The 25,467-nt window shown below is 34.1% G+C and overlaps 1 protein-coding gene across 1 annotated transcript in view; it reads right to left on the bottom strand.

The window, feature by feature from the left end:
• The window catches only part of LOC145261136 (carbonic anhydrase-related protein 10-like), a 1,563,849-nt gene that overhangs the window by 104,263 nt on the left and 1,434,119 nt on the right, over nucleotides 1-25,467 (bottom strand). The window contains exon 6 of the mRNA XM_080119410.1: nucleotides 21,475-21,570. Within this exon, the coding sequence (XP_079975536.1) occupies nucleotides 21,475-21,570 (96 nt within the window). The remainder of the gene's footprint in view (nucleotides 1-21,474; nucleotides 21,571-25,467) is intronic.

The following is a 25,467-nucleotide window of genomic DNA, read 5'->3' as shown; positions in this document are numbered from 1 at the left end:
TGGGAATTCCAGGCGCTGTATGTGCTTTCCACTTATCTCGGCATTGTTTTCAGTCATCCTGAACATCCACTTGCCACTGTTATTCAACAATGTCGACTCAGGGGAGGTGTGCTTTGAGATTTTGCAACTCTTGCCACAAAAATTTCAGGGGCAGAAACATTTTCAGTGGGTATCCATAGTCTGTCAAGACTGAAGGAAGGCATAACACACACAAACACGCACGCATGTACACACACATATATATATACACATACATATATGCACATATATATACAAATATATATGTACAACATATACATATACACACATATATATACATATATGTACAACATATATATATATATATACGTACATATATATATACATGTATGTACAACATATATATATATATATATATATATATATATATATATATATATATATACATATAATCCTCATCCTCCCCAAATTTTTGTCTAGACAATTTCTAGTCAGAGTAATACGAGCTTTCACGGACAGATTTTTTCCCCGCGTATCCTGATCTTAATTTCTTTAAAATTTAATCTGAAATCACTTTTTCTAATTAAGCCGATGATGAAGGTTCTCATACTGGTGTTCTCTCTTTTTGCTATTAGGTCCCATTTGACTGGGGGCAGACTTCTCTTCGGGCTACTGCACTGCCCGAAAAAAAACAATTTTCATTATTTCAGCTGTTTTGAAGGCTTTCCAATCGGATTATATGCATCGTCACGCTGGACTTATTTTGGACTCCATTCTCTCTAAAGAACTATTTTGCATTTCGGATCAACTTGAGAGAATTTTCATGCGAGCTGAAATATTATGCGCGGTTTGTTATATATATATATATATATATATATATATATATATATATATATATATATATTACATATCCAACATTTTTTTCGCTTCTTTTTTTAATTTGGCAATTTATTACTACAATAAATGGCGATTTTACCTAATGCGCTTACTAGCAAATTCTAGCATTACTACAAATATAATTTGCTGATTTCTTTATGTCCTCTGATGAGAAGAATAACAGGAATAACATTCTTTGAAATTCCGCGGAATAAGGACTTTGTAAATTGTTTTTGGTGTATTCAGTCGAACAATAAATTTTATTGTCAATTTCAACTTAAAGTTTTATGTTTCTTTCTCTCTCTCATATATATATATATATATATATATATATATATATATATATATATATTAGAACGGATATTATGTGTACATATATACACATGCATATGTATTTATTATTTTATTTTCTGTCAATAATTGCATACATCTATCATATGCATATTTACATATGAGTGCGCACGAGCGATTTTGTTTGTATGAGCTTTCTATTTGCTTCAACAAATGTGTGTATATATATATATGACTACATATACATATAATAATAATGCATATAAAAATAAACAGGAAAATGCCTTCTTTTAAAGCATCGTACACATGAGTATACAATTACACATGCAGACGTGAACAGACACACACACACGCACACACACACACGCACACACACACATATATATATATATATATATACAGTTATTGTGTTGTAGATTTTACCAATTCTATATTCTACCAATGTTATTCATTAGTAATTTGCCTCTTGCATTTTCCCATCGGAAAAAAAAATCGCTTTCTGTTTTTGTCGATAATCTTACGAGCGTTGATCGATAAGCATAATTTTTTTGTTAACTTTATTTGATTTTGATCGATCTTGTTTGATCGGATCTCGATAATTGAGGCGAAGGTGGGGGCGATGAACGACATATAAAAAAAGTCGCTTGCCAAATAATGAACGAACTCGTTTATAGATTAAAAGTTACAAACTAGTAAAATGATGAGAGACACAAAAGGACAATTTGCATGAACAGGGGCGGAGAGAAATAGGGAGAGAGAGGGAGGAGAAAGAGAGTGTGCAGATTATGTTTATAGAAAACGAGAGAGAAAAGCCAAGGTGTATGCGTGAGAGAGAAATGGGATGTTTTGTGAGAAAAATTGTGACAAATAATTAAGAATTAAGAGAAATAAGCAAAAGAAAGTGTTAAAGAGAAAGGAAAACAACGATTGATATTAAGAACATGTATAATACATTGACAGTGCATACGTGAGTGTGTGTGTGTGCGAGAGAAAGAGAAAAAGAGAAAGGGCGAGAGAGAGAGAGAAAGGGAGAGAAATAGAGAGAGAGAGAGAGAAAGAGAGAGAGAGAGAGAGAACAACTAAGTGAAAGGTATACAGGTGTGTATCTGTGTGTATGTATGTGTAGAGAAAGAGAGAGAAAGATAAAGCAAGGAACAAAAAAAACTAATAAGAGATAAAGAGACTAAGAGAGATAAAAAGTGTGAAAAGTTAAAAGGAAAGTGGGAGAGAGAAAGATGAGTGACGGAGGCAAATCTCTCTCTCTCTCTCTCTCTCTATATATATATATATATATATATATTAACATTATATATAATATATACATATATATTATTTTTATTTATATAGACAAGTATTACATAGAGCAAACATGCTTTCGGAGCAAATTGGTTTATTAAAAACCCCAACTGTTCCTCATGAGGCGAGAGAAATAAAGTTTATATTTGCTATTTAGAGCATCTTGTTCTTAAATGGAGAAGTATATATATATATATATATATATATATATATATATATATACATATATATATATACATACAGAGAGGGAGAGAGAGGGGGGAGGAGAGAAATAGAAGGAAACAGGATATAACTATATATATATATATATATATATATATATAACTACTTAATTTACTCGCATAAAATTAATATACTAAAGTATTGATTTATGCGTAAACTTTAAGTATTTACTTCAAAAGTGCTCAATACGTAGGTAGAGCTAGTTAGTAATTTATAAAATATATATGGCGATTAAGCTACACTGAATATTCGGCGTTTCATCCACTCTAGGACTCCTCAGGCTTATGCGCGAATTCTGTGGTTGTTTATCGTTTTTATATACTCCTCTCCTATTGAGATTTTAGTTAGCCAATAAGCTTTCTAGTATCCACCGCCCCCTTCCTATCAGCCAATGGGCATGCATTTTATCGGACAAAGGATCTGTTTTAAAACTAGGTTAGTGTTTTTTTTGTTTTTTTTAGTTTATATATAAATATATAAATATATGTGCATATATGTATGTACACATATATATATTTATATATAAACTAAAAAAAACATTAACCTAGTTTTAAAACAGATCCTTTTCCGATAAAATGCATGCCCATTGGCTGATAGGAAGGGGCGCGGTGGATACTAGAAAGCTGATTGGCTAACTAAAATCTCAATAGGAGAGGAGCATATAAAAACGATAAACAACCACAGAATTCGCGCATAACCTGAGGAGTCCTAGAGTGGATGAAACGCCGAATATTCAGTGTAGCTTAATCGCCATATATATTTTATAAATTACTATATATATATATATATATATATATATATATATATATATATATTCAGATAAAGTGTGAGCAAATTAGATATGTAGATAAAGAGAAGCGTGGAATAGAAAACGACTGAGACAAAGATATATATCTATCTCTCTTTCTCTATTTCTGTCTGTTTCCGTTTCTCCATTTCTGTTTGTCTCTCTTTCTCTGTATATACATGCATGTCGTATTGTTGGAGGTCTGTATAAATTGGAGGAGTGTATAACGTATAAAATAGGGGTGTAAAATTAAGGAGAACAAACTTACACTTCAGCAACATCTAAATGAAAACCTCAGTATCATTCAACCACGGTAGTGGTTGATTATATGCTTAAGTCCGAAATTGAATGAATCGAGACACATTCGAACCCCCACCACTAATTCCGTTCGCAACCAAATTTCAAACAGGTTATATAGGTGGATAGAACACCTCATTAGCTACATTTTGAATTTTTTTTTTCGAAATTTGGTTCAGTAGAAAAAAAGTAACAACAAAATATGTGGGTTCACAAACAGGAGGATAAGTACATAAGTGACTAAAGCTTTTTTTATTTTGCATAACTTTTTTTGTATATAAATATTTTTTATTGCGATTTTGCCAATATGACATGTTAGCGTAACGGTTAGAGTACCGGGGGCTAGTGGAAAGATTTTAGGTTCAATCCCGTGTATCGTTTTTTTTATAATTAAAAAACCGAACTTTTTTTTAATAACTAATTTTTTTTAACTCTCCTTATGATTTTATAGCAAAAAAAATGGTGAATTTATCGATTAAAAATATTAGTGAATTCTATGATATACATATTCTTTGAATGAACTCAAATTTTTCGTTATCACATTTGATGAAAAATGTAGTCCCATTTTGGCAATGCGTCTGACCAATGATGCTTTTGAACCCGCGACCAGCACAGCGATGTCATCAGCATCAGCCTGGGCATAAATATTCCTATTTTTAAACTCTTTTAAAAGAGGAATCAGCATACAGTTCCATAGTAAAGGTGATAAAATCCCACTTTGGGAGTTTCATTTAACTACTTCCCTTTTAACAGTTGCCCTCAGTAGTTCTACTTGAACTGTTCTGTGCCTCACCATATACTCAATCCATCGGATGAGTACTGGTGGCACATTGAGTTCTCGTAGCGACTTGAACATACTACTGAAGAGTATGTTGTCAAAAGCTCCAACGATATCTAAAAAGACACCGAGTGCCATCTTCTTTTTTATTAGTTTACGCTCTATACAGATCACGAATTCATGAACCGCAGTCTCGGTAGAGACCCTGGCTCGGAACTACTGTGATTGAATGATAAATATTGCATAAATGTGTGTTTGAGAGCTAATCTTTTTTGACAATCATAAATAAATATTATAAATTTATATATTAATACAATAGCAATGCCTGGAAAAATAATGGATTATATGGAAAAATGCGCGCATGAAAAGTAATATTCTTAAGATTTTATTAAACCTGAAAAAGTAAAGAACAAGATATTCTAGTAAAGTAAAAAATAAGAATTTTTTAGACTTAAAATATTGCAGCTAAAATAAAATTTGAATATTGATAAATTACTTTTCATGCGCGCATTTTTCCATATAATAAAGTATGCTGACCGATGGGATTTGGACCCAATGAATAAACGTGAGGAATGGGTTTAGTTATGTTATACAGTCGTCTATGTAATATTCGTTGCATGCGCGCGTGCATTTTTAACATAATAAACAGATATAGATACCTTCAACAATAGTTCAACAAACGAGACAAATAGCACCATTCTCTGCTTAGCTCCGACAAGGGAATGACATACCATTTTCAAATGGAACCATTGCTGTATTATTCCAGACACGCTTCTTAAAATGTAAGTCATTTTCTATCCCGACAACTCAGACAAGCAAATTGTTTTTCCACATCTACATTTATTCCTTTTATTTTTTTCTAGTGTTGCACGCCATTCATTTTTGAGAATTACATATTACTACTTTTCCAGCGTTCGAATAATTTTGTCAGCAAACCATCCAGAAACTGTGTTCCCTTTTTACAATCATTGATGAATGAAAACACAACAAAACCAATAAATACTACCTTAAACTCTGTCTGCAATACAATAAAATGATAATGTGAACTGTGTTCTTATGCGTCCTAAAACTATCTTTCAACAAGGAGGAAATGCATCCTAAGATGTGTATGTGATTGTTTGCAGAGTAAAACTAAACGAGCCACAAGCTGCCCACGACGGAAATATCCAGTGCAATTGCTCCACGAATTCCTGGGTCAAAAGTGTTTAAGAAAAGCAGGATGGTTAGGTGGCGCGGTATAAAATCAAAACTTCATGCAGGTTCTATCCTCTCCGTTCAAGTAGCCAGTGCGAGACAATAACGATAGATTTACGCTAGACCGGTCACAACATAGCGTATTAATAAAGTATGCTGACCGATGGCGTTTGGACCCAATAAATAAACATGAGAATTGGGTTTAGTTATTCATGCGGTTTGGGCATGACAGTCTGTTCGATAGAGGAAGATTTAAGGAAACAAAACAAGAATAATGCGTCCATTCAATCTGCACATTTTACTGACAAAAATAATATTGAAAACAATAGTTATTAATACTTAAGTGTGACAGACAGACAAAAATGCAATTTTAAGACACAACACGATAGACTGATGTAAATATGATTTCGAAACCAAGCGTCACAGACAGACAAAAATGCGATTCCGAAACCAAGTGTGACAGCCGGACGTGTATGTGATTTTAAAACTAAGCATGACAGATTGACGATAATGCAATCTCACATTTGAACGTAACTAAGTGACAGGAATACAATTTTAAAATTAATATGAGAGATCGACGAGATTTATTCAAAATTGATGTAAAAGCTATTTTATAATCAAGTGTGAGGGAATTTTAGCTATTTTATAATAAAGTGTGAGGGAATTTTAGCTATCTTATAATCAAGTGTGAGGGAATTTTAGCTATTTTATAATCAAGTGTGAGGGAATTTTTGCTATTTTATAATCAAGTGTGAGGGAATTTTAGCTATTTTATAATCGTGAGGGAATTTTAGCTATTTTATAATCAAGTGTGAGGGAATTTTAGCTATTTTATAATCAAGTGTGAGGGAATTTTAGCTATTTTATAATCGTGTGAGGAAATTTTAGCTATTTTATAATCGTGTGAGGGAATTTTAGCTATTTTATAATCAAGTGTGAGGGAATTTTAGCTATTTTATAATCGTGTGAGGGAATTTTAGCTATTTTATAATCGTGTGAGGGAATTTTAGCTATTTTATAATCAAGTGTGAGGGAATTTTAGCTATTTTATAATCAAGTGTGAGGGAATTTTAGCTATTTTATAATCAAGTGTGAGGGAATTTTAGCTATTGTATAATCGTGTGAGGGAATTTTAGCTATATAATCGTGTGAGGGAATTTTAGCTATTTTATAATCAAGTATGAGGGAATTTTAGCTATTTTATAATCAAGTGTGAGGGAATTTTAGCTATTTTATAATCGTGTGAGGGAATTTTAGCTATTTTATAATCAAGTGTGAGGGAATTTTAGCTATTTTATAATCAAGTGTGAGGGAATTTTAGCTATCATTCTAAACTGAGGGAATGTTGCATGCAATCAATATTTTTTCATACCTTGAAAATAAAATTAACACAAGACAAAACTGAAATTCTTGGAGACATAGAAGGTTTATTCAACTGGATCTTTATTCCAAATCACCAACAGAGTGAAATAGATTATTACCGTTTAATCATATCTTGCCCGAACATTTTTCAAACGACATGTTCACAACTTTCGTATCTTCAAGGAAATGAATTCTCTCACTCTCTTTTAAATGAGCAATGTAACAGCACTTCTGTTTCTATCAATTCTCACAGTAATGCTAGCTAACTTCGAAGTCATATGGTTGACACCGACTTAACTTCATTTTTAAAAAAAAATTTTCAACTAAGAAACTTTTATACTAGCGCTCGATACTTAACAACAGTGAATTGACACACTGCTAAAACACACGATTTGTTGCATCAAAACGCGATAAAAGCAACCTTCCATTTTACGTGTTGCAGAGCTATGCAAAATATACATTAAGGCATAATACAAGGAAGCCGGTCGAAAGATAGACAAAAGAAAAGATGGATAGACAACGTTGGTGAATGGAAAACATAAACTTAAATCATAAGGCCTGGTGAACACTCATCCATGTAAGTGCATATTTAGCGATTAATGTAGAAAACGTTTAATAGTAATATTACTTATTATTACTATTATCAGTAATACTTTACTATTACTTTACATCGTTAACTAATGTTGATGACAAAATGCATTGTTCCATTGCTGACATATACAGCACACTAATTCTTGTTAGATCACCGAAGTTAAGTAACGCTGAGCCTGTTCCGATGGATGACCAATTTGGAAATACCAGACGCTGTATGTAAGAGGACAGCGACACATCCCTGCAAGAGTTGCAAAAAAACCTAACGTCGCCACCTCCTTTAACGGGGATATAGATGCGACTGGGGACCGTTTGTGAATTTTATACTCCGATAAAATTTCTTCCTTCGGAGGAAGCTGGTTAAACCCGCCTAGGGTTAGTGTCGTAGTTCATTTTCAATACTGCCACGTAGTCGTGTGTTTAAAAGAGGCAGGATGTTCTCTTTCTTTACCTGTGCTCTGCCGCGTCGACATTTATCGGCACGTACGTTTGCGAAAGCAAAATCCTATCAAGAAGATACAGTACACGTTTCTTTAGTTTCATGTTTATTCATGTAATATTGCTCTAAGATATCGCCAAACCGTACTTGTTAATCCACCCTTTAGTCATATCGGCTTTTGTGAAAAAGAAAGAAAGAAAGAGAGAGAGAGAGAGAGAGAGAGAGAGAGAGACAAGCTAAATAACCATGTGCTTCAGCGGTTCCCTGCTTGAACAAAATAGAACCGATACAACTTAAACCCTCACTGTATCAGCCTTTACTAGATCTCGTCCCTCGCCCTAGTTATACAACACTGTTTTTTTCTTTTTTTTTTTTACATGGGAGTCACCACTTATCAAGGCTCGAAGGCCACTCAAGGATAAGGATAATTGCGTGTACAGTAATCAATGAGATAGTATTGTAGTAATCATTAGTATTGAGGGTTTTGATAGAGTGTCTTACTTAAGGGGGCGGTTTGTCAGGAGTTTGTTTATGTTGGACTTGAAGACGTCCAAGTTGCAGTCAGGTGGGGAAACAGGAAAGCAGCAGAGAGTTCCACTGGCGTGCAGTTCTAAGAAAGAAGCTTTGCTCATGGAATCTACGTTTGGATTTAGGCACAGATAAAGAGTGGGGAAAATTATTGGTTCCCTGCTTGAACAAAATAGGACCGATACAACTTAAACCCTCACTGTATCAGTCTTTACTAGATCTCGTCCCTCGCCCTAGTTATACACCACTGTCTTTACATAATTAAATAGTTAACTTATGCGAATGTTGTAAAAATGCGGGAATATACCTGGTTGTATGGAAGCAAAACTAAAAACTATATAATGAGGCCTCCTTAAAAAAATAATAAATCTTACTTGCTTCTAGCGTTCTTCCTGAACTTGTGATGTTACGCCGGAATTTCACATTTCGAAGATATGAGATCTTTGTCAAAAGTTTTTCCATTTCTCAAGCTCCTCTATGACAAGTATGCGTCAAGTAAACTACTTTTAAATAATTAATAATTTTAATGAATACGCCGTTTACATGGGTATATATTTACTTTGCCATGTTTATGCATATTCATAGATAGATAAATATACGTGCACATACATATACATATATAGGAATTATTACTCTATAAGATGCTGGGAAGCTGAAGACGCAAGTTAAAATGATGTAAGCAAAATTGTTTCTGCTTTGTGATAAAAGAAAAACAGATTTAACGTATATATCGAACGCATCGCCCCCACAAAATTATAGCTTCAAGATAAACAGTGATACTATAGAAATCTCTAAATGAAACCTAACGCATTCTAAAGCAACAACGGCTAAAATACTCAAATCGAATTACATTTCGATTTCATTATTGTTTCTTCTTTTTTCGTTGATTTCCTTTTTCGATCTGTTTGTTTTATTTGTAGATCCTTCAAGTTTCTTCTCTAGTATTTATCTCGTTCTTGTATTCTTCAGTTTCTAAGAAAACACGTGCCTGCAAATAAACATCGCAAACGTATCTACATACATGCATACAAAAAACACACAATACGTATATCTGAATATATACTGGGGAGTATATAAATATAGGTAAGACATATTTTTGGAGTTATTATATTATTTTTTATTATTAAAAAATGCAGGTGCATATGAATGATGGCTGCGGTTAGAAGCTAAGAAAAAACAAGTCTTACCGTGGGTGCTAAGCGAGTGAGTTCAGGCCGAGAAAAGGAAAAACAAAGACGGCGGACAGCATTTTATTACGTGCGTTCTCGCATAATCTCATGTGCGCGTGAAGCTGCAAACTACGAGCTTCATTTCTCGGTGCTGGGCGATTCCAGATCGGGCAGGAGAGTAGGCGCAACGGGAGTGGAGACACTTTCTGAAATTATATTCCTTTTTTGTGTGTTTGAGGTGACCCCCCCCCGTTACGGAGGATCAATGGCATGGTATATTTTATGTCCCCAGAAGCAGATAAGATATAATAGCATCAACACGATGTTAAGGGACATTGAATTTGATCAATACACAATTGATTACAATTTAGAAATAATAGGTGCTGCATGCCAGAGGGTTCTATGCTAATCCCGGAATCGTGTCTAGATTTATTGGACTTATTTGCCACTAGATTCAAGCCATGCCAGTTCTAAACAGGTGTGTTTGAATATTGTGCAACCTTTGCATTAGAGCGGAACACCTTTACAGCGGTTGTTCGATATCTATCAAGAGTCCCTCCTTGATAAGCATACGCACTTTCACCTTCGTAGGTTGAGCATCGAAGTAAGAGAGATCACTGGTTGCTATGAACAATAATGCATATTTCTGCAAAAACAGAATAGAGTAATCCACGCAACTTATAATCTGTATATAAGCATGAAATCATTCCATATTTAACTTGAAGTATTTTCCCGTTTAACCACACTCAACTATGATACAGCCAAACTGTATTTCTCTGGATAACTATATGTTCGTAGATAGGCACTTCTAAATTTCTTTATTCCCGGAGTGTATGCTCAGTGATGTTATTTAGCTTAGTTCATTGAGCGGGTTCGGGATTTTCAACATCATACCGCTCTCTCTAAGCTGACCCCGCCAAAGCAGATCAATCTCTGGCGCACCTTCTTGCTTTGGCCTGCTGTAAAACGCTGAACTTATTCTGGTCCATCTGATTTAAAGGGTGCCAGTCGAGTGTATCTGCTTCGGGCAAGGTGATTAACGCTTTCCTTTCCAAGAATATATATATATATATATATATATATATATATATATATATATATATATATGTTTGAGGTGACCCTCCCGTGACGGAGGCTCAATGGGATGATATATTTTATGTCCCCAGAAGCAGATAAGATATAATAGCATCAACACGTTGTTAAGCGACATTGAATTTGACCAATACACAATAGATTACAATTTAGAAATAATATATATATATAATACGCTCGTGTTTCATTCTTACGCAAGTATCAGTGTAGGATAACAATTTCTGCCGGCCGGGAGATTCGAACACAACCACGAAGCAACTTTTGACTCCAAGCTTCCATAAACTGCCACAAGGCTTTATTCAGGCGCAGACATTAGACAATCCAGAGTGTTCAATCATTATATATATATATATATATATATATATATATATATATATATATATATAAAGTATATAAGTAGAATGATAGAGTAAATCCAATACTATATGATGAGAAATTAGTATAAAATGCGTATACGTATTTAAATAATACAGTGTATTATAGGAATGACACTAATATAAACTGAATTTTCGACCCACATAACAAATAATAACAGTAAAAAGTTGTAAAATTATTATGATTCATCGTAATTTTTGCTGTATTCTAAAGAAGAAAGTTTATAAAATATATCCCATTTTGTTTTTTACTCTCTGTAAAAACTGGTGGATTTTCTTAGTGATTTTGTTGCTTGTTTTTGTTTTACGGCATATCAACCCTTTTAAGGTTATTTAATGCCGAATCCAGTGATTTTGAATAAACATTTTTTAATAGAATATAATTTTTTTAAGTTGGTTTCTATTTAACCCATAGTTGCTACCCTTGTAGTTTCATTTAATACTTTTGCAAGCAATCACCTTTTTCTTCACGATATTCCTTCTGCTTCACTTTTTTTGTTTTCAAGTAAGATCTTTGACTTACTTGTTGTTTCATCAAATACTTTTGCATGCAAAATCCGATCCCTCATTTTGTTAATTCCTACCCTCTGATGTCAAGGAAAGTATTTCTTCGAAACTCCGCGGATTAAGGACTATCCACTTATCTAGTGTTTCCTTTTCAGATTAAATATGTTTTTAACTCATTTCAAAGTGGTTTTAACATGTTTTATTAAGTGTTTGCTCGTATTATAAGCTCTATCTCCTATTTGGTTTTATCGTGCTTTTACATCTGGCTGAGATAACTTTATATTAATTCTTTAATATTTATAATATACTTTAATTTTACCATCTTGGATCATTTTGGTAATTTTAACTGTAATTCATATATATATATATATATATATATATATATATATATATATATATATATATATCTTGTGTTTCCTTTTCAGATTAAATAGGTTTTTAACTCATTTATATATATCTGGTGTTTCCTTTTCAGATTAAATATGTGTCGAATCAGGAAAGGTGTGGTTCGAAATTGCGCAACCCTTGCTTCACAATTACACGCGCAGCTGCCCCTACAGGGGTATCCTTTGTATTTCGAGACTGAACGGAGGCATCATATATATATATATATATATATATATATATATATATATATATATATATATATATATTCTTGGGAGAAGAAGGAGCCACACAACCACATCCAACATCTCAGGTATGCTTTTCTTCTTACAGACCCTAATGACTGTCCCATCGTCACGTCTTCATGAAACCACTTCTTAGACATTTAATATTACATGTGAAGCCAGTCACACCCCAGTGACCGGCTGATCGTGTTATAAATTGTGCCGTGACCAGGATATATTATATTCCAGCATTGAAATAATTTCGACTCTGCCAGGTTTTAAGTTGATTACGACACTATCTGTTATAAACGTTGCCTTCAGACGAAATATTGACTCTGAAAAAAAAAAAAAATCCACGGCACAACCAAAAATAATAACCACTAGAATAAAATAAAAACAATTAAAGTCCACGGTTTTGAAAACTGAAGGAACTAAAGAAATATTTCGAGTAAAAATTAAAAAAAATGGCAGACCCAATGGAACACACAACACACGCGCGCACAAACGCAAATAAAAAAACCGCACTCAAGAAAAATTCAGAACCTGAAAAAAATTGTTTTGCACCAACGAATAAACAAAAAAAAAATAGTTACATACAAAAGATCGATTAAAAAAAAGAGTATTGAAAAATAACCCTTCGATTAAAAACGTAAGAAATGTGTCCCTCTACACAAAGAAAAAAAAAACAGAGACAAAAAAAAGTGTCTCAAAAAGATATATCAATATCTCTTTCTCTCTCACACTGTCTCACTCTCCCTTCATATATATACGCGTATATACATATCTGTGTGTATATATGCATATTTGCATTACATGAAAGAAAAGAGAAAAAATCCTTCAAACAATGCTCGAAAAATAAATTTGAAATAAAGAAAAAAAGAATACCTAACTATTTTAATCTGATTTTTTTTTATTTCAGGCTGAAAAAAAACAGAACTCTTGGCTTTTTGACTTTGCAAATGTTAATTAAATGAGAACCTCGTAATAATATGACTGATTCAGTTAAGATTAAAACAATAGAACTCTTGCTTTAATATTTTCTTTTATGAACTATAGAAAGAAATCATGAACAATGCACTCTGAACTGTTCCATGCCTCTTCTTCAGGTTAGATTACAATTAACGCTGAAAAATAAGGGACTTTTTGATTTGATAATGTTTTTATTATTGATTTTGATTTGTCTGTTTAAAAAAAAAGAAAAATGTCATTGCTAAAAATTTAGATTACATAATATGAAGTTTTATGTGAGAATGCCTTTTACAAAATTGATAAAAATAAGATTTTTTCTATTTTGTTATTTTTTTAAATGTCTAGCCGTCACTCATTTTTTGTTAAAACAATGGGCGCACATGGGAGAGATGAGTGGAGATGACATCGTAATAGTGTTTGTGAGGGTGTTGATGGAGGTGTAGTAGAACAGTGCTACCTGCCCCTGTCTCTCTTCTTCTCTCTATACCCTCTTTCTCTCTCTCCCCCTCCCTCCCATTTCCTTATCCTTTACAGTTTTTGAGGATGAGAGAGTAACTTTTAAAATTGTCGAAGATTTTTTTTTTTGCGTGTGTGTGATTACGTAATGTGTAATGCTATAGTGGGAAGTTAGTGAGGGCTTCCCGTCTCCCTCACACTCACTCTCTCTCTTTCCTTGCGTTTTAGTGCTTGTATGGCTAAACCCCCATGACGGATTGTAAGAGAGCACATAATAACGAATTAACTTGGATTAAAAAAAAAAAAATTTTACTAAGTTTAAAGAACAAAATTACTTATGCTTCCTTAAATTGCATTAAATGATGTCTTCAAATTTTTTTGTTAAAAATAAAAAGAGAGATAATTATTCAAACAACACTTAAAGTACTTTTCTGAAATCTTCGAATGCTTTCAACAACCAACTGTTACATGGTTACGTTAATTTTTTAAGAGTTCTCTGAAATTTTCATAGTTTTTTTAAAGAGAAATTATGCTATTACATTTCGAATATTCTCTGAATTTTTTATAATTTCTAAAGAAATATTATTTGACTAATGAAAGAAATTTTCTTGAATTCTAGATGATTTTTAAGGAAGAATTATTCAAGGAAATTCTGTAATTGAAGGTTTATTTGAAATTGGACCGTATGATAGTGGTCCCTGAAATGTTGACTGAAGAGCTTTTATGAAAAGTTGAATTAATTCTTTAGTAAAAAAAATTTCCTCGGTCTAGAAAGATCTCTCGTTAATTGAAACTTAAATTTTCTTTGTTAACTATACAGAACTGGTCGTTAACTAATATAACTCCCAGGTGTGGCGAGAGTGGACTAATTCGAAATAATCTTTGTAAGTGATCTTTTAGGAAGAAAGTTGCTTTTAAATAATAAACTAATTACTTTGAAAAAAAAAAGTTAATTAACGTGAAAAGTTGCTGAATTCGAAATGACCTTGATAATGGTCTATAAGAAGAAATGATTTTTAACAATAACTTAAGTAACTTTACATGTACACTGAAATTAAAAATAATAATTACGAAATGAAAACAGTTTTGGGATGTCTCTGAATCTCATTGTGAAGGGTAAATTGCTTCAAAATGAATTTTCTATGATCTTTTAAGTAAAATTGATTTTAACGTTGAACCAAATAATTGAAATAATTTTTAAATTTTAGAATGAAATTTTAATGATCTTTTGCAAAGAAATTTGTTTTGAAACAAAAGACACATACTTTTTAAATGCACCCTGAAATTTGGGGAAAAGTTAATTATGAATGTAATAACTCGAAATGCGTTGGCATTGTGTAAACAAATTCTAATTCTGAAATGACTTTTTTTAAAATGTTTTATTTTTGTAAGAAAAAAAAATTGACCACACCCTATTTCATTGATTTAATGTATACCAGGTTTCTGAATTGTTTATTTTGTGAATTTTTTTTTGCTCTAATTTAGTATTCCAACTCATGAAGACTGAGTGCTCTTCTTCAATTAATTCTTGAATATTACAATTAGAGAAAAACTGAATAATTAATAAATATTCCGGGGTGGATACTTTCTATTAGTCGTTCAGCGGCAGACTCCTTGCTCTAACAGAATTAAATTGGATTAGAACCTCTGAAGACCGAGGTGTAACTAAATCCATAGAGGTCGGCGTGATGAGGTAACGTGACCCCGACTTATTTAAAATACATTATACTGGTTTCTGAAGATCGCGTAAATCCAGTTACTGAAATAATAACTTGAAATACGTATAGGTCGTCGTGATGAACTCACGTAAACTCCGGCTTGGTTCAAATACATTATAAATTGAAATATGTATAGATCGACTTGATGAACTCATGTAAACTCCGGCTTGGTTCAAATAAATTATACTGGTTGCTGAAGACAGTGTACATCCAGTTACTGAAATTATGTTATAAGTTAATGCAGAATAAATTTAAAAACCTATAGGTCGGTGTGATGAAATCACGTAAACTCCGACTTGGTTAAAATATATTATACTGGTTGCTTAAGAGAGCGTAAATCCAGTAACTGAAATCATGAGGTCACTGCCTCGATGGAGAGCGAGGATTATTACCCTCTCTAGTATTTGAAGCAGTATACCAGTCTACTAGGAGCCTGGTGGAAAAAAATAAATTGTTTCACTGAGTTCCTGACGGAATGAAGAGCATGGGGACATCGATCGCTGACGGCCGGTTGACGCACCATCCATTGAAAATTAGGCACTTCTGAAATTTATGAATACTCATAAATTTCGGAATGCATAGGGAGGGATGTGGCACTATTTCTCAGTTTATCACACACTCTGCAGCATGGTCGAGTGGTGATGTGGCCATGGGCGTAGAGATACAAAGAAATGCATTCCCATAATTCCCTTTCTAGCTCTCTCTCTTCCTGCCCGGGCCGTCATGAAATGAGCACGTATGTTTCCGTCTCTCCGTAAACGAGGGGGGGGTACTACCCATCCCTCAACACTAGTTAGGGTCGGTTAGTTAGTTTTGAAAAGCCTATTGCCTATGTTAAATTGCTTTTTTTCTTACAGACCCTAATGACTGGCCCATCGCCACGTCTTCATGAGACCACTAAGACATTTAGTATAACAGGTGAATCCAGTCACACCTCAGTGACCGGCTGATCGTGTTCTACATATATATATATATATATATATATATATATATATATATATATATATATATATATATATATATACATATATTTACATGTGTATATATACATAATATACATATATAGATATACATAATATACATATATATACATATAGATATATATATATACATATACATATATATACACACATATATACACACACACACATATATATATGTATATATATGCATATACATATGTAATGTTTGATAACGATTACACAACAGCTTATATCAATGTATCTATCATTTAATTAGACATGCATTATGATCTTATATAATTTATGGATTTTACAATACTATATTAAGTCTTTCGTCGACTGTTTCTAGTGTCGATTCAAATCAATCTTCCTGCCGGTTCCATTCTCGATAATATGCGTAGCATCAAATAAATCCGCAGTCAACGAAAACAGATATGCGTTTCAATGGGTCTCTGTTGTGACTTCAAAATCCTCGGACTACGAACAATTGGATTTATTCCTGACCTTGGACAGGAAGGCTCCTAGTTTTGAAAGAGGGAGATAAGGAATGCAAATGGATGCTCTAAATAATGGATTTGGCTATTACCCTGGGAAACTGAAGCGGATAACATTTCTGCGGGGTATCAGGAATATCCATTATTAAACAGAATTGAAGACAAAAGTAAAAATATAAACAATTGTGAAAAAATGTTTCATACGATGAACGTGTCTTCCCATTCTTTATATTTATTAAACAAGTGCGTGAGTATAAGACACCAGCAACGCCACAAACTATATTTAAAAGAGGTATTACATTGTTGCATTAAAACAAGACCAAGGATTGAAAAAAAAATGCAAAATTAACGGCCATATGATCTTCTGTCCTTTTGGCAAAGATCAAAGTGTAGTATCTGTTCCGGCAGATACTACACTTAAGATAATTTGTATTAGTCAATGGAGGGGAAACCCTCTATACTGGGACAATTATTATTTTTGGTAACCAGAGTGACCCCTTTTAGGGGAGCTGGTTTTTACCTCACATTAAAAACGGCCTTGTGCCTAATTTGCTCAGTGGGGAAGCAAATAAATACCATCTGTTCCGGCAGATACTGCAAGCTATGACTAGCTAGGACTAGCTATGACTAGCAAAGTCCAGATGTGGGGGCAACCCCACATGCTTGACCTTTAACCAGCTCCCATTTCCCACCTCTCGGGAGCTGGTCCCCTTTTTCCCTTCCCCCTCCCTTCACTCCTCACATTAAAAACCGGCCTTGTGCCTAATTTGCTCGGTGGGGGAGCAAATAAATACCATCTGTTCCGGCAGATACTGCAAGCTATGAGTAGCTATGACTAGCAAAGACCAGATGTGGGGGCAACCCCACATGCCTGACCTTTAACCAGCTCCCATTTCCCACCTCTCGGGAGCTGGTCCCCTTTTCCCTTCCCCCTCCCTTCACTCCTCACATAAAAAATTGGCCTTGTGCCTAATTTGCTCGGTGGGGGAGCAAATAAATACCATCTTCTGTCCTTGGCCTTTTGGCAAAGATCAAAGTGTAGTATCTGTTCCGGCAGATGCTGCACTTATTGCAATTATCTTAATTTGTACCAGTCAATGGAGGGGAAACCCTCTATACTGGGACAATTATTATTTTTGGTAACCAGAGTGCCCCCTTTTTGCCTACTTTTAGGGGAGCTGGTTTTTACCTCACATTAAAAACGGCCTTGTGCCTAATTTGCTCAGTGGGGGAGCAAATAAACACCATATGTTCCGGCAGATACTGCAAGCTATGACTAGCTATGACTAGCAAAGACCAGATGTGGGGGCAACCTCACATGCCTGACCTTTAACCAGCTCCCATTTCCCACATCTCGGGAGCTGGTCCTCCCTTTCCCTTCCCCCTCCCTTCACTCCTCACATTAAAAATTGGCCTTGTGCCTAATTTGCTCGGTGGGGGAGAAAATAAATACCATCTGTTCCGGCAGATACTGCAAGCAAAGACCATATGTGGGGGCGATCCCACAGATAAAACCTTGGTCAATGTAGCGGCAACCCTTCATACCAATTGTCACTAACCAGCTCCCCTACTCCCCGAGGAGTTGGTCACGATTACCCCTTCACTCCTCACATTAAAAATCGGCCTTGTGCCTAATTTGCTCGGTGGGGGAGCAAATAAATACCTGATATTCTGTCTTTGGCGTTTTGGCAAAGATCAAAGTGTAGTATCTGTTCCGGCAGGTACTGCAAGCAAAGACCATATGTGGGGGCAACCCTACATATAAGACCTTGGTCAATGTAGGGGCAACCCTTCATACCAATTGTCAATATCCAACTCCCCTACTCCCCGGGGAGTTGGTCCCCATTACCCCTTCACTCCTCACATTAAAAATCGACCTTGTGCCTAATTTGCTCGGTGGGGGAGCAAATAAATACCTGATCTTCTGTCTTTGGCGTTTTGGCAAAGATCAAAGTGTAGTATCTGTTCTGGCAGACCATTATCCTTGTGGCAATGAGCTTCTGGTCCATGTAGGGGCTAGCTACCTTATATACCAAGAGAAGCCTTCGCTACTAGCTCCCATTTCCCACCTGTCGGGAGCTGGTCCCCTTTCCCCTTCCCCCTCTCCACATTAAACAACGGCCTCATGCCTAATTTGCTCTCGTGGGGAAGCAAATAAGTACCCTGTCAATCATGTTCTCGCACAAGATCATCTGGATCCGATTGCCAAGCTATAAAAGAACGAATCACAGCATATTTTTCTCACAGTGACACAGTCGTTTGTCTAGGGGTAAATGTTAGTATCTCTTATGATACTACATTTAATCTTTTCTGTCCTCAGTCAGTATGGATTTTTTTCTTGACCGAGATAATTCAATTTTTTGTCCCAATACTGAAATCTCAGTTTATGGAAAGCTGGATTTCCTACATAAAAACATCCCCTATGTCTTCTTGGGGACGAAAGTGACTGATTTTATTTCTTTCATTCAAAACAACCATTATTTCTGGTTTAATCTTACTACGCGTTAATTCTTAACTTATTTATATCCAACATACGTGATGATCGAGTTAGTTAGGGTTACGCTAAATCTTTTAAAAATATATGCTTCAACAGTGTTCGCACTCATATTGTTTAATATAAAATGACGTCTAAAACGGCGAAGTTGAAAAAATAAGAAAATGCTCCAAACTGGGAAGTTAAAATAAAGGAAAAAGAAAAAACGTATAAATCGGTAAAGTAAAAAAAGAAAAATCAGCAAAGGTCTCACATCGAAATAGAGGTGAGGATTTAAAAAAAAAATTATTGAAGGCAGTGGAGACGTTTTTGTACTTGCTATCAGCATTTTGTTTTCCTCTTACACTTGAAATCGTTACGCCCGGCATTGTTTTTATTGTTAATATTTGTGTTATAATATGTACACACACACACACACACACACACACACACACACACACACACACACACACACACACACACACACATGTTACAATAGAAAAATGCGAGTATTAAAAGTAATATGGTTAAGCTTAAACATGAAAAAGTAAAGGACTAGTCGTTAAAACTGGAAAAGAAAAGGACAAGATATTCTAGTAAAAAATATAATAAATTTATAACAAAATATTGCAGCATTAAAAATTTTCTTTTTAGATTCAATTTATAACATTATATAATAAATTCTTAATACTGCAATATTCCAAGTTTTACATTTATTATATTTTTTACTTAACCATATTATTTTTCATGCTCGCATTTTTCTATTGTAATCCATGATTTTTCCTGGCTTCCAGTAAATTTGCTTCTTTAATTTTAGTATTATTTTTTGCCTCCTAAAACATATACACATATGTAATAACAATGTACGGATCTCGTCCGTTTTTAATAAAATCCCCAAATTATCTCTCTTTTGTTCTTTCATTCTCTCTGTTTCACTTGGTACTTCTCTTTTCGTGAGAGCGGTGAATTGGTAACAACAGTAGTTGCTGAAGCAACGTGGTTGTCATGGAAACCAGTCATAAAAAACGTCGCTCACCTCCTTACGTTTTCATTTTTTTTTTACGATTTTGAACACCAGTTAATTCATCATAACTTTGGTTTTACTGAATGATAATTGAATATTTTTTTCATAATATAGCTGAGAAAGTGATCTATAAACTGTAATAATTGTTTGAAATTTAATTTGGTCGAAAAATGAGTGAGCGGTAAAGCTTTAAAGCAGTTCTAAATGATTAAAACCATATATTCCAACACTACCGTGTTTGAATGATATATATATATATATATATATATATATATATATATATATATATATATATATATACATTGTTTTTTAATATAGAAGAGCGAGCGAAATGGCATTCACGGAAGGTAGGTTGGACCGACTTTCCTCAAAAGAGGAATTTTCATTAACATTTAGACTATAAAAGCGGCCCCCAATCACTTGTACCCCCCACTTGTAACAGAGCGCGAACTCCCATATGCAAAGGCATGCAAAATAACATCACTGCTAAAGAAAAAGGCTAAAAAAGGAGACAGAGCACGTTAGAGAAGAGGATCACTTTAGAAACGTGGATGACGTTCGAGAGCACGTTAGAGACGGTGATTACGTTATAGCAGTAACGAAAAGTCACGGGTGGCGGGAGAATAAAGTAATTAATGTCGTTGTTAGAACGGGAATAAAATTCTTCTCTATTCTTTGTCTACTTTACGTTTGAGGCTACAACGTGTTGGGTAACATTGCATTTCGCCTAAGGAGATGACGAGGTTAGATTTTGCCGTTCTTGCGGGGAGCTGTCGAGGCACTTCTGTATACTGCGGCTGCTATTCTACAATGATCACATATCTGGTATTTAACAGGCTTAACGTTTCTTATCGTCAGCGATCTCACGTGATTATGCCGTAATATTATAAAGTGGAGGGTTGATTCACTTTGAATAAACAAGTAAATGTTCTTAAAATTTATTCCGGCTGGGCACACACAAAAAAATGTGAATTTAAGAAGCACTTACGATTCCGAAAACGGCGATGGCAGTAAGACCATGTGGAGATTTCTGGGCCACCGATAAATTGTGGTAGACATCCAGATTAAAGGCAAGGATCTGGATCTGAAATAAATAAATAAATAAATAAATAACAATAATAAATAGAAACAATATTTTAAGGATATAACTTATTAAGAGATTCATGTCATTTATATAGAACACGTACTTTGTAATCGCGTTTCTATCTTAATAAAATGATGTGACTATTTTCATGTTATGTTTTGGAAGTTTTTGCGATGAGGATTAATAATTTTGTTGCGTTTCAACCTTGTGTCATACATCTAGAAAACGAAGCTGCTATTATTGTTACAGATACATTAAAGTTCACCAAGTGCGTTCATATTTTGGTATATTGCATATTATCCTCATATTGTGTGATCGTTTAAAAATGAGGTATTGTCGCCCTTAAATCTATGCTTGTAATTGATGCTTTCAAAATGACCAAATCCAGATAACACAACAGGAAGACAGAGGAAGTTTATTCGACTTGCTCTTATTTCAGTGACAAACAAACAAACAGAAAGAGAGAGAGAGAGAGAGAGAGAGAGAGGAGAGACAGAAAGACAAAGAGGGAGAGAAAACTTAATATTAAAAAAATAAATAGTAGATAAGTTAAGAAAGACACCAAACCTAGCGACACTCGGGGCTACTTTTTACCAAATATTAAAAAAAATTCTTTTAAAAATTGCAGAACAATTTATATTTATTTCCAGAAACACAGGAGAGCAGTCCAAACCTCTACGTGGTTGAATTGGAATTATATATACAGGGTGAGTCACGAGAAAAAAATACTTCCTGAATCATATCTTGTTAGCTCATCCTATCTTATATGTCCACGGACTGCATGCTCGCAAAACAGACTGCTATATTCCCTCCCCTATTGTCTCTTTGAGCAATGTGGTGTCAGATCCGTTTCTAATAATTCTTACAGTCAAGCAATCATCAGCTTGAGTACAGCAAGTGGCGTTTCTGTCATTCTCAATTATCCATTTTATAAACTAGTGGATCTACTCGCAAAATGTGCGTTATTTAAAGTATTTAGATTATAATGCTAATCTTAGATGTTATTCCCATAACGTTTCGGCCGATGTAACTTTTGACCTTCTTTGGTTGCATCTTGCTGAACCCAAAAGTCTGTACGTATTTTCCAACTGAACCTTTTATTTTACTAACAAGGACAGATTTTGTTCTCGTTCTGTCACCCATGACCGGATCTAAATCTTAAGTAATTGAACACAGGGTACAACGGATAAAGTGATACGTATAATCAATTCGGAATGATAATTTTATGGGCGCTTAAGGTTCATTATTCAGTACAGACAATATAAAGACAATAATTAAAACTTACTGCCATTCTTATTGTAGCCTTCTTCGTTCTACAGCATATGTATAGTTATTAAATATTGACAGCACACAATCATTACGATTTAAAAAATAATTTTCGGCTTTAACACCTGTTTTACTTCTCCGACTGCAGCACAATGGTGGATTAGTTTTTATTACAGTCAGTAATAAAACCTTTTAGACTTACGTTTTCAGAGTACACAGCTGAATTTTGCTGAAATTGTTCAATGGATAGTGAATTCTCCCTATTTCCTCTTGTTACAGCCGTTTTCTTTCTTCTTAATAACAGTGTTTATAAATGTTATTAAAAGTATCAATAAACAATTAATTTTGTAATATAGTATATGTTTTGCAAGGGAAGCGTTCCAGTGTTGGTTCATTCGTCACTTTATAGGGTCCTGAAGTTGACTTTTCCTTTAGACGTCGGCGGCATTGCGCGAGAAGGTTAGGACATGAAAAACCTGACCACCTTGAGCATTGCATACAGCGTCGGCGTCCTTTCTCCGACTGATTCCGGAGCTGAGTGTGACACACCTTAAGGTAGGTACCATGGCTTTGAATTTGGTTAGTCTGAATGCGAGGGGCTTGCGACCATCGGGATGGGCTGTTCGCATTCAGGAGACGCATTTTGTTTCTTCTGTGGGCTGTCAGGTGCTGGCCCGAGATTTTCAATTATCCTGAATGTAATTCTTATAACGACTATCGGTATATGACATATATCCTAACAGGTAGTCTTAAATTTAATTCTACAATTCTTTTATATACCGATAAATTCAAAATATCCATAGTGTTGTACACACTTCTAGTCTGTTTTTTTGATAGATTGTAAGTTGTTGCTTATTGGATAGGACATATCTCTATTTTGTTCTTTCTTCCTGTTGTTACAGTTTTCTCCTTAAAAGCGGTTATAAAGTAACGATACAAAGTCATTGGGGATTTGTGATTTTTATTTTTCCCCAGGTACACAATATACAAATATAGAACCCCAATCCATTCCTATACGGGATGTAGGAACTAACCCAAAACACGATCACCCCCTCTTGTACTTCATAAAATGATTACAAAATTTCCTGGAGATTTTAAATTAAAAAACACTTTAAATATTTAGCAAAGCGTGTTTTTATTCAATTAAGGACCAGAAGCCAATCAAGGATAAGGATTAATAGTTTTGTCATGCAAAATAATTACAGTTTCAAAATTTCAAAAAATTTCTTTCTCAATATACATTACACATCATGTGTTATAAAGTCGCACCCACTGTAGAATGTGCGCAAAAGTTCCGTATAAGAATTAAAATAGTTTTGTTGTTGGTTCTTCTATATCTAAATAAACCAGTATATATATATATATATATATATATATTTATTTATTTGTGTGTGTATATGTCTGTGTGAAAATATTTAACCGATAAACACAATAACTACTAGTCATATAACACTGAAATTAATAGAGGGCACCATATAGCAAGGATGGTTTTAACGACTAAAATCCTTGTTTGGATGGATGAATTACGCGTATAGAAATATTTCAGCAAATTGAAATACAAAGTGTTCATTTTTAACTTGACATATTTTTATTACTTTTGCCCATGAGCAAATTCATTCACAGCTTGAAGCGTTTTAAGTTTAAGTCTTTCTTACGTATCCGTAGCTCCAACGGCTGGAGCGCTAAATGTTTTGGTTTCGATTCTAGCTAATGGAACCAACCGATTTTTGAAATTTTTTTTGAAATCAGTACTACATATTAGGTACAATATAATATTCAATAGAAAACTGGCTCTGTAATAATAAGTACGAAATATTCATGAAGCATATTTGGTACTTCTGCACTTTAGTACATGTTTTCCCGTTAGTCGCGCCCGGCAACGCCCGGCGAAAAAAACGGAAAACACCGGATTATAACGAGCGAGTCAAAAGAGAGACGCCAATTAGCAGACGTTAAAAACTGGAAAAAAAGAAAGGAAAGAAAAGAGCTTTAACAGGAAAAGAGATAACAAGGCAGAGTTTCATTGCGTTTGTTCAATAAAAAGACATAAACAAACAAAAAATAAATAATATAAAACAAGGTAAATCAATCAATCCAGACTGAAAATGATTTGTAAATCAACAGAAAATGTCCTTGTTTTCTGTCAGGAAAACCTACTGCTAGCAACGGAGAGGAGATACCGCGTATTGTACAACCAAACATCCCTCTGTTAGTATATTATCAAATAAGTAATTATTTCTAGAAAAATCCCGTTAGTATTCCGCATGTAAATTTTAAAATAAAAACAGCTCTTAAATGTGTCAACATTATGGGAATAGTATTTGATTGGAATTCATTATTGAGATTAGTATACTCATCTCAATAATGAATTCCAATTAATATATATATATATATATATATATATATATATATATATATATATATATATATATATATATATATATATATATATATATATATCATTCGGTATAGACCCGACCATGGAAGATCAGATAATGCAAAAACATGGATTTGTAAGACCAAAAAATCCAACTTGATCGCCCTTCCAGGCGCAGTTGATAGAGACGTTGAATCTCTACGGATCCAGGTGAGATTTATCTGAAGATAGCGGTTTCAATCCTACCCAAAGCC

Source organism: Euprymna scolopes, chromosome 37 (genome assembly GCF_053919585.1).
Source record: "Euprymna scolopes isolate OS-2025 chromosome 37, ASM5391958v1, whole genome shotgun sequence".
NCBI lineage: Eukaryota > Metazoa > Mollusca > Cephalopoda > Sepiida > Sepiolidae > Euprymna > Euprymna scolopes.
This window is presented reverse-complemented; position numbering and strand designations above follow the sequence as displayed.